The sequence below is a fragment of the Gossypium hirsutum genome, chromosome D04 (genome assembly GCF_007990345.1).
Source record: "Gossypium hirsutum isolate 1008001.06 chromosome D04, Gossypium_hirsutum_v2.1, whole genome shotgun sequence".
Taxonomy (NCBI): Eukaryota; Viridiplantae; Streptophyta; class Magnoliopsida; order Malvales; family Malvaceae; genus Gossypium; species Gossypium hirsutum.
Genome location: NC_053440.1, coordinates 11547067 through 11556212, shown reverse-complemented (window position 1 = coordinate 11556212; position 9146 = coordinate 11547067). Strand labels below are relative to the sequence as shown.

General features: G+C 34.9%; 1 protein-coding gene across 1 annotated transcript; it reads right to left on the bottom strand.

Annotated features, from left to right (window-relative positions):
- Positions 1 to 6656: 6656 nt before the first annotated feature.
- LOC107926009 (uncharacterized) lies at positions 6657 to 8027 on the bottom strand. Its single transcript, XM_016856774.1, has 2 exons — positions 7463 to 8027; positions 6657 to 6838 (listed from the first exon to the last, which is right to left on the bottom strand). Exons 1-2 carry the CDS (start codon positions 8025 to 8027, stop codon positions 6657 to 6659), a joined length of 747 nt encoding a protein of 248 aa, XP_016712263.1.
- Between the last annotated feature and the right edge of the window lie 1119 nt (positions 8028 to 9146).

Below are 9146 nucleotides of genomic sequence, written 5' to 3'. Positions count from 1 at the left end.
AATCGCGCCTTCTAGGACGCGATTTTTGCTGACGTGGCATGAACAGTGTTTTTAGCTTGAAAAACTTTGAAAGGCCATAACTTTTGGCTCGGTTGTCCGATTGAGACGAATTTTTTTTTGATTTCGAATAACTTTTCGAGATCTACGCCCCTTGCTCAATAACTTTTGGCCCCTCTTTTTCTGGCATAATTGTAAAAAAAACCCTCAACGTTTGGGAGTTTTTGGTTTTGTGCCCTGAATATTTTTATTCTGTTACGATTTTTTCAGAAATCAGCCCACTTTAATTTAGTTTCTATTACTGGGTTTTCAATTATTTAGTGATCAAATTTTATTTATTTTGTTGGTTTATTTTAATTTCTAATTAGTTTTTGAAATTGGGTTTTAAAAAATAAGGAAACTCACAAAAGAATCAGAGATAAACACAGAGTCAATCGGTCAAAACCTAATAAAATAAATAAATGGCTAGAATCAATAGTTAGAGGGTAAGAGAGAAAGAGGAAAGAAGAAAGAAAATGGAAACAAAATGAAAAAAAAAAGTTAAATAGATGACATCATATATGACGTCGTGCGCTTATGTGGCATGCCACATGGGCTTCTATGTTGACCTACAGTTTAATTAACGGTAAACTCACGTTGACTGTTAAAATTGGACTAATTTTTAAAAAAATTGTAACGTTGAGGGTGTTAATCAAAAAATAAAAAAGTTAAGCGCACAAAACTAAAAACCCTAAACGTTGATTAATGTTTGGTTTTGGTTAATTCAAACATTTCTTTTTTTGATAAATTCAAACTTCCAATTTATATATTAAAATAAGAGTTTAGTGTTTTTTAATTAGAATTTGTAAATTTTAAATATATTTTAAAACGAGTTAGTATTTGTAAATTACTTTATTTTTAATATATTTAAAAATAAGTTAGCATCCTGTTTTTTTTTTTTTAATTTACAAGCAAAGTTTAATATATGATCATTTATTTTTAATTCTCTTAAGACACATGAAAATATCTTACCCTATTTGATAGTTTTCCTTTAAAAATATGTGTCATTAGGATGTAATCTAGCTTTATTCGAAATTTATGATTCGAGCTCAAATTTTATTTTATTTTATTTTTTAAAAAATTATTTATTCAATAAAAGATATACTCCATTCTCCTACTTATTTTTAATCTCTATTATAATTTGTTCAAACTTTAATTTAAATTATTTTTTTTAATATTAATTAGAAAAAAATTACCATTAAAATTTAGACTAGGAGTAAATCTGTGAGAACATTTTTATTTAAATTTAGTTATAAAAATATTTTCGATATTTTATAATATATAAATGATAAAATGGATTGAATCTTATAATATATATCAACAATAAAAGAATTTAATATAATTAAAAAAATTAAATGGATTGAGAAATGTTGTTTAAGGTTTGTTTCATTTTATGTTGGAACGATGATTTCTAGAAATTATATTTTCAAATGTTTAATTAAATTTGTGTAAAATATTTTTTACTATTTAGAAAAGTTACTAAAATTAATATCCAAAAATAGTTTTTTTAACAAACAAAACATAAATATTTTCACATTTAAATAATATCTATTTTCATTAATTAGTTTATAAAACTAAATTTGAATATTAATTATAAATCAATAAACAACATTTATGAACAAAAAAAACTTTATAGCAAACTGTCAAGCTATTATGAAACATTGAAATGTTATTTTTTTCTTTATCATAATTGCTTATAATATTGCTTGCATGGATGTTTTATAAATGTTTGATATCTTAAATGTCAAGCTCTATAGTAATTTTCTTTAGCAATTTTCCTAAGACATTAACAATGCAATTTCACTTTAATTTCCTTAATTACAATTGTAATTCCTATAAATTTATAATTTTTCATTTGTTTATTTGCACTTTACAAAATCAAGCAACAAATATTTTCAATAAAGTTTTCATATAAAGCATACAAATTATAAATAAACTTAATCATATAGTTAAAAATGCTCAAATGTAGTAAGTTGATTCTTAAGTTCAGTTGGCATCGGCATTGTTGCCAGTGCAGAAGGATGTGAGTTCGAGTACGCTAAAGCGCATTATCTTCCTATTTAAGGGTTAGGGAGGGGTTATAAATAATTCTAAGCATTGTACAAAAAAAAATACTCAAATGGAATGAGAAATATTGTTGACACCATTTTTTTGGATAAAAACACGGGGTCGACTTGGGTTTTAGAATATGAAAACGAAAATGGGAGTAGCCACCGATCCTTTCTGATGAGGTGTGATCGGATCACCTCAAAAAGTGGTTGTTTTTAATAAACGATTTAATTTTACTAAAACAACGATTTTGGTCCACGAAATTCAGAAAAACGGGTTCGAGAGTCGGTTACGCACGAGGAAGGGTTAGCACCCTCGATACGCCCAAAATTGGTACCTAGTTAATTACTTAATATCTTAGTATTGAAAAACTGAAAACTTTAGAGAAATTTAAAATACGATCCTAAAAAAACTCGAATAGCATGGATTGAAATTCAAAAGGATATTTGGCAATTTGGTTAAACGAGAAATCGAAACCCAGCACCTTAGGGCACGTTCCTCGAATTTCCCAAACGCAAAACATTGCCTTGCTTTGAAATTTTTGAAAGGCTATTTAGCTATTTGGTTGAACGAGAAAAATCGACAGCTAGCACCTTAGGGCACGTTTTCTCGAATTTCCAAACGCAAAACATTGCCTTATTTTGAAATTTTAAAAGGATATTAAGCCATTTGGTTGGACGAGAAAAATCGACACCCAGCACCTTAGGGCACGTTTTCTCGAATTTCCAAACGTAAAATATTGCCTCAATTAGAAATATTTTCCCTTTTTTGAAATATGATATTTATATGCATGATGGAATAATAAACATGATTATGTAAATAAAAAAATGAACAAAAACGAATAATAAATCAATCATGCATATACCATAGCAAATAAACAAATAAATAAACTAAAGCATAAAAATGACCATATAAATAAGTACATAAACGAACATAAAAATAAAGGAAAATATATGAAAATTATAAAATATGAAAAATATATGTATATGTATATTTTAAAGTCATTAAAATAAAATAAAAAAAATGAGTATGTATATATATTCGTGAGGAAAATGAGTACATAGATATATGTAAATAAATAAATATATATAAAGTAATATATATTAAATAAATTATATGAGATACATATATAAGCAATTATATACACTTATTGTGATATAATACAGCACCTATATTTAAAATTGCATAGTAAATATAAATGGGAATATAATGATAATAATAACAACAATAGTATTAATAATAATAATAATAAAGATGATAATAATAAAATTAATAATAATAATAATGGTAATATTAAAAATAATAATGTAAACAATAATTGACCAAATAATAAAAGATGCTAAAAGGGATTAAATCGAAATAAAACAAAGATACAGAGTCAATTTGAAATAATAAATAACAAAAGGATCAAATTGCGACATGAGCATAAAAAGGGAGGACCAAAATAGTAAATAGACCAGAATCTCAAAACGTGGCGCTTCAGGGGACTAAAATGAAACAGAAGTAAAACTGCGTGGTTAAATTGAAATAAAAGAAAATAGCGAAATGGGACCAAGTTGTAATGCGCTGAAAAATAGGAGGGACTTCACGCCTAAATAACCACTTTTAAGAAAACACGCGGATCATCCCCTCTGGGTCGGGTCGCCGCGCAGGTCAGGGCCAAAACGGCGTCGTTTTGGCACCTGACCCCCAAGGGTAAAACGGCACCGTTTTGATAGGGTTATTTAAACCCAAATTTTTTTTAAAATCTTCATTTTCTTCTTCTCCTTCTAAAAAAAACTGAAAAAACCTCTCTCCCCCTTTTTCATCCGGCCACGGCGTCGGTAAGCTCGCGCGAAGGCTTCGCCGTAGCTTCGCCTTGCCAGAAAATAAAAAGAAAAGAGGGGTTGCCCCCTTTTGCCCCGTCTTTCCTTTAGCGCGGCCTAAACAAAACCCCAGAGGATTTCTATGGCTCCGGCGCAGAAGGGGTCACCAACGGTGGCGTGCCGCAGGTAAAAAAACTTCCTTTTTAAAATTTTTAGACTTTAAAGAAGAAAAGAAAAAAAAACTATGCAAAGTAAAGGCAAATCGAAGAAAAAGAGAGGCCAAATCACCTTCAAATTTTTTGTTTTTGATTTCTGAAAAATGTATGTAAAGAGGGGAAGCCGAACCCCTTACAATGATAATCTTTGGCTTTTTATAGCCCAGAAATTACATGTTTTTTCTATTATTTTTCTATTTTGGTTGCTATTGTTTGGTTGCTTTCTTTGTTTTCTTCCTTGCAGGTGACGGCGCAAGTGGATGGGTCGACGTGACCGTGGCGGTGGCTGCGTGGTGTTGGCGGTGACATGACATGACGGCAGTGGCAGAAGGCCAAGGGTTAGAGACCCTAGAGGCGGCGCCTAGATGCGGCGCTAGGGTTTCTTTTCTGAAACCCTAGCTTAATTTTGAGGGGATTAGGCCAGTTGGGCCTTGTTTTGGGCTCCGGGTTAGGCTAGGTCTGGTTCTGTAATGGGTTGGCTAGGTTAGGCTATTTTGGGTTCTTGGGCTTTAATTTGGGTAGTGTAATTGGGCTTGGGTTTAATTGGGCCCGGGCATGAAAATTGGGCTTGTACAGCTGCCCCTCTTTGCTCGTTGTCGTGTAACGATAACAGGGAAAATACTAAGAAAGACCAATTTTCACCTGGTCTCGCTGAGGAAATAAGATTCACCGTTGCGGCTTTAATCTTTTAGTTGCAAAGTCGAGAAAGCAAAATTCGCTATTGTAGCTCCAATCTGTTCTACCGCACCGCTAGAGAAAGTAAGATTCGCCATTGTAGCTTCAATCTTTTTAACTGCAGGGGAAGCAAGATCCGCTGTTGTAGCTTCAATTTGTTCCACTGCAACACTAGGAAAGTAAGATTCGCTGTTGTAGCTTCAATCTTTTTAACTACCTGGGAAGCAAGATCCGCTGTTGTAGCTTCAATTTGTTCCACTGCAACGCTAGGAAAGTAAGATCCGCTGTTGTAGCTTCAATCTTTTTAACTGCCAGGGAAGCAAGATCCGCTGTTGTAGCTTCAATCTGTTCCACTGCAACACTAGGAAAGTAAGATTCGCCGTTATGGCTTCAATCTTTGAATTGCAATCTATGGTTTCTTCGATCTACTTTGCTGTCAACTTAGAAAAGCAAGACCTGCCATCTTCATTAATCTGTTCTTTGGGGAACATGATCTATATGAACCCATTTATGCCTAATGATCATGATCAAAATATCCTGGCTAAATGTGTATGCATGAATGTAAAATGATCTTTCAATGTTTGAGTTGTTAATGCCCCTTGCTCAATAAGGCTTTATTGCCAACACGTCTGAATGCTATCTTGTCCGGTTGGTAATGCTCATCTCTCACTTGGTCGGGTTGCCCCTATTGTAATCTTCAAGGTTCAATCCACTGGATGCAAAATTCGAATCACTTTTCTCCCTCTATAACCCAAGGATAGAAGGATCTGGCCCTTTCTCGATCCTCTGTTATCATACCGAATGTGACACTCTTTGGTCTCCTACACCATTCCTAGGGTGTCATACTAACTGTTTATGCACAATCGCAAAATTTTCTCTTCTGAGAAACCTCTTCTTATCATTTGGTGATCATTGAATGTTTGTCACCAATATGACATCTTGTCATTTTGTTTAATCCATGTTTGGACAACAAAGTTTGAAAGGATAGTCCTGACTTAGACTTTTCCCTTTTAGGTATTTTAAACTTGGTGTGTTCTAAACAACAGTCCGGTTTCAGGTTCCTTCATTATTTAGAAATCTCTAGAGTAATATGCAAAACTCCTTTTGTTTGAACATTCAATCCATTGAAAGATTATCGCAACAGACAAACAAAATGTTATTGAGAACAAATCTCGAAATGAATGAGTTAATCAAGATAATAAATTTTGCTAAGATAAGATGAAAAACAGACAATAAACAAAATGGAATTTTATTGGGGAACAAAGCTGGAAATGAATACATTAATCAAGACAACAAATTTTGTCAAGATTCAAAATATAAGATGACAACAGGTGCCCCAGATATCGCAGCACGAGCTTCCCTGCATAAGTTTTTCTAAAGATCATTTAATATGTGTTTAGGGAATCTACAGTATTTTGTCGATACCCCAAGATGTCGCCTACCCTTTCTTGTGATTCAAGTATAGTAAGACCACCACATGCGTCTTGATCAAAATTTTGAGCTGTTCCTTTCACCTCACGTTTCTTCAAAATTTGAGCCGCTTTTTTCAGGTTTTCAACTCAAATCCCCTTTGGTCTCAAGGCGCCCATTACGGGTTTTCACCTTGGCCTCTCCCATTTTTTTTGTTTTTTTTGAAGTGCCCCTTTTTTCAAGTGAAATATTTCTTGACTGAATCTGAGTTTACAGGATTTGGCAGGCTTTTACCATCCATCTCGCTCAAGATTAAAGCTCCTCCTGAAAAGGCCTTTTTTACCACATAAGGACCTTCCCAATTTGGCATCCATTTTTCTCTAAAATCCTTTTGTAGAGGAAGAATCCTTTTCAACACCAAGTCCCCCTCGTAAAATTCTCTGGGATGAACTTTTTTGTTATAGGCTCACATCATTCGTTTCTGATACATTTGACCGTGACGAATAGCTTTTAACCTCTTTTCTTCTACCAAGTTTAGCTGGTCATATCGAGACTGAATCCATTCAGCCTCATCTAACTTTAGTTCGGCTAATATTCGGAGGGAAGGGATTTCAACTTCTATGGGTAAAACTGCCTCCATCCCATAGACTAAAGAAAACAGCGTTGCCCCCGTAGAGGTCCTAACAGAGGTACGATATGCCATAAGAGCGAAAGGTAATTTCTCGTGCCAGTCTTTGTAGGTTTCAGTCATTTTCCCCACAATTTTCTTGATATTTTTATTAGCCGCTTCTACAGTACCATTCATTTTTGGACGATACGGTGACGAATTGTGGTGTCTGATCTTAAACTGACTACAAACTTCCACTATTAAGTTGTTGTTCAAGTTCAGCACATTATCGGATATGATCCTTTCAGGCATCTCGTATTCTTTTTTCAGAAACTTGCTAACTGCTGACTTCGTGACATTTGCATACGAAGCAGCCTCCACCCATTTAGTGAAGTAATCAATAATCACAAAGATAAAACGATGCCCATTAGAAGCCTTTGGAGATATTGGCCCGATAACATCTATTTCCCACATGGAGAAATGCCATGGAGAAACCATAACATGAAGGGGTGACGGTGGTGCGTGTATTTTGTCACCATAAATTTGACACTTATGGCATTTTTTGGCATAATTAATGCAATCCTCTTCTATTGTGGACCAATAATACCCAGATCTCATAATTTATCTGGCCATCGTAAAGCCATTGGCATGCGTTCCGCAAATACCTTCATGCACTTCTTCCAAAATTTTCCTTGCCTCGACAGCATCCACACACCTCAACAATACTTGACCTTTTCCCTTTTTATACAAAATTTCCCCATCTAGGACATAGTCAATGGCTAGTCTCCTTAATGTCTTCTTATCATTTTTCGTCGCATGGTCAGGGTACCCACGACTCTTCACATATCGCAATATGTCATGGTACCAGGGGTGATCATCCTTTTCTCCTTCATTGTCAATGTTGCAACAATGGGCTGGAGCCTCATAAATGCTGATCTGGATAGGCTTCATATCCTCTAGTTTGTTCACTTTGAACATAGAAGCTAGGGTGGCCAAAGCATCTGCCATCTGGTTCTCATCTCGTGGGAGATAGCTAAAGGTGACACTATCAAATTCCTCAATCAATTCCATAACCAATTTTTGATAGCGGACTAACTTCGGGTCTCTTGTTTCCCATTCCCCTTTGAGCTGATAAATTACTAATGCAGAGTCCCCGTATACCTCTAGCACCTTAATTTTTCGCTCTATGGTTGCTCGGATGCCCATAATGCAAGCTTCATACTCAGCCATGTTATTTGTGAAATCAAAATCTAATTTACTAGTGAAAGGGTAATGATCTCCACTAGGGGACACGAGTACTGCCCCAATTCCGTTGCCTATAGGATTTGAACCTCCATCAAAATTTAGCTTCCAATGACCACATTCTTGGAAATATTTTTTTATAGTTGCAACATACATCAAATCTTCATTTGGGAAATCAAAGTTCAATGGTTCATAATCTTCCAGAGCTCTACTTGCCAAGAAATCCGCTATTGCACTCCCTTTGACCGTCTTCTGGTTCACATAGACTATGTCAAATTCAGATAGGAGAATTTGTCATCGGGTCATTCTTCCATTCAGAGCGGTTGATTCCATCAAGTATTTCAGAGGGTCCAATTTAGAGATTAGCCAGGTTGTATGGTACAACATGTACTGTCTCAGTATCCGAGTTGTCCAGATTAGAGCACAACATAACTTCTTGATTGGCGAATATCTTGTTTCGCATTCGGTGAACTTCTTACTGAGATAGTAGATTACTCTTTCTTTTCGTCCAGACTCATCATGTTGACCAAGCACGCATTCCATGGAATTTTCAAATACTGCCAAATACAGTATGAGCGGTTTGTCTGGGCAATGTGGCATCAGTACTGGGGCGTTGGATAGGTAATGTTTGACTTTTTCAAAAGTTTTTTGACATTCCTCATCCCATACACCTGGATTATGTTTCTTAAGGAGACGAAATATGGGGTCGCATTTCTCGGTTAGCTGTGAGATGAACCGAGCGATATAATTCAGTCTTCTTAGAAAACCTCAAACCTCTTTTTGAGTACGCGGCGGAGGTAATTCTTGTATTGCTCTTACTTTGTCGGGATCAATCTCAATTCCTCTCTCACTGACCACGAACCCAAGCAATTTTCCTGATCTGACCCCAAATGTGCATTTCGTTGGATTTAGCTTTAGTTGAAATTTTCTCAACCTCACAAATAATTTCTTAAGGACCTGCACATATTCCTCTTCTGTTTTAGATTTTGCAATCATGTCATCAACATAGACTTCTAACTCCTTATGCATCATATCATGGAACAATGTTACCATGGCCCTCTGATACATTGCCCCTGCATTTTTCAACCCAAATGGCATCACCTTATA

Bases quoted from the DNA above. Each gene is read 5' to 3' on its own strand.
- LOC107926009 (XM_016856774.1), bottom strand. From the start codon at position 8,027: ATGGCTGAGTATGAAGCTTGCATTATGGGCATCCGAGCAACCATAGAG. The intron at 6,839-7,462 runs GTATTTGCGGAA...TGTTTTCTTTAG, and splicing joins TTTGGAAGAAGTGCATGAAG to TCTATGGGATGGAGGCAGTT.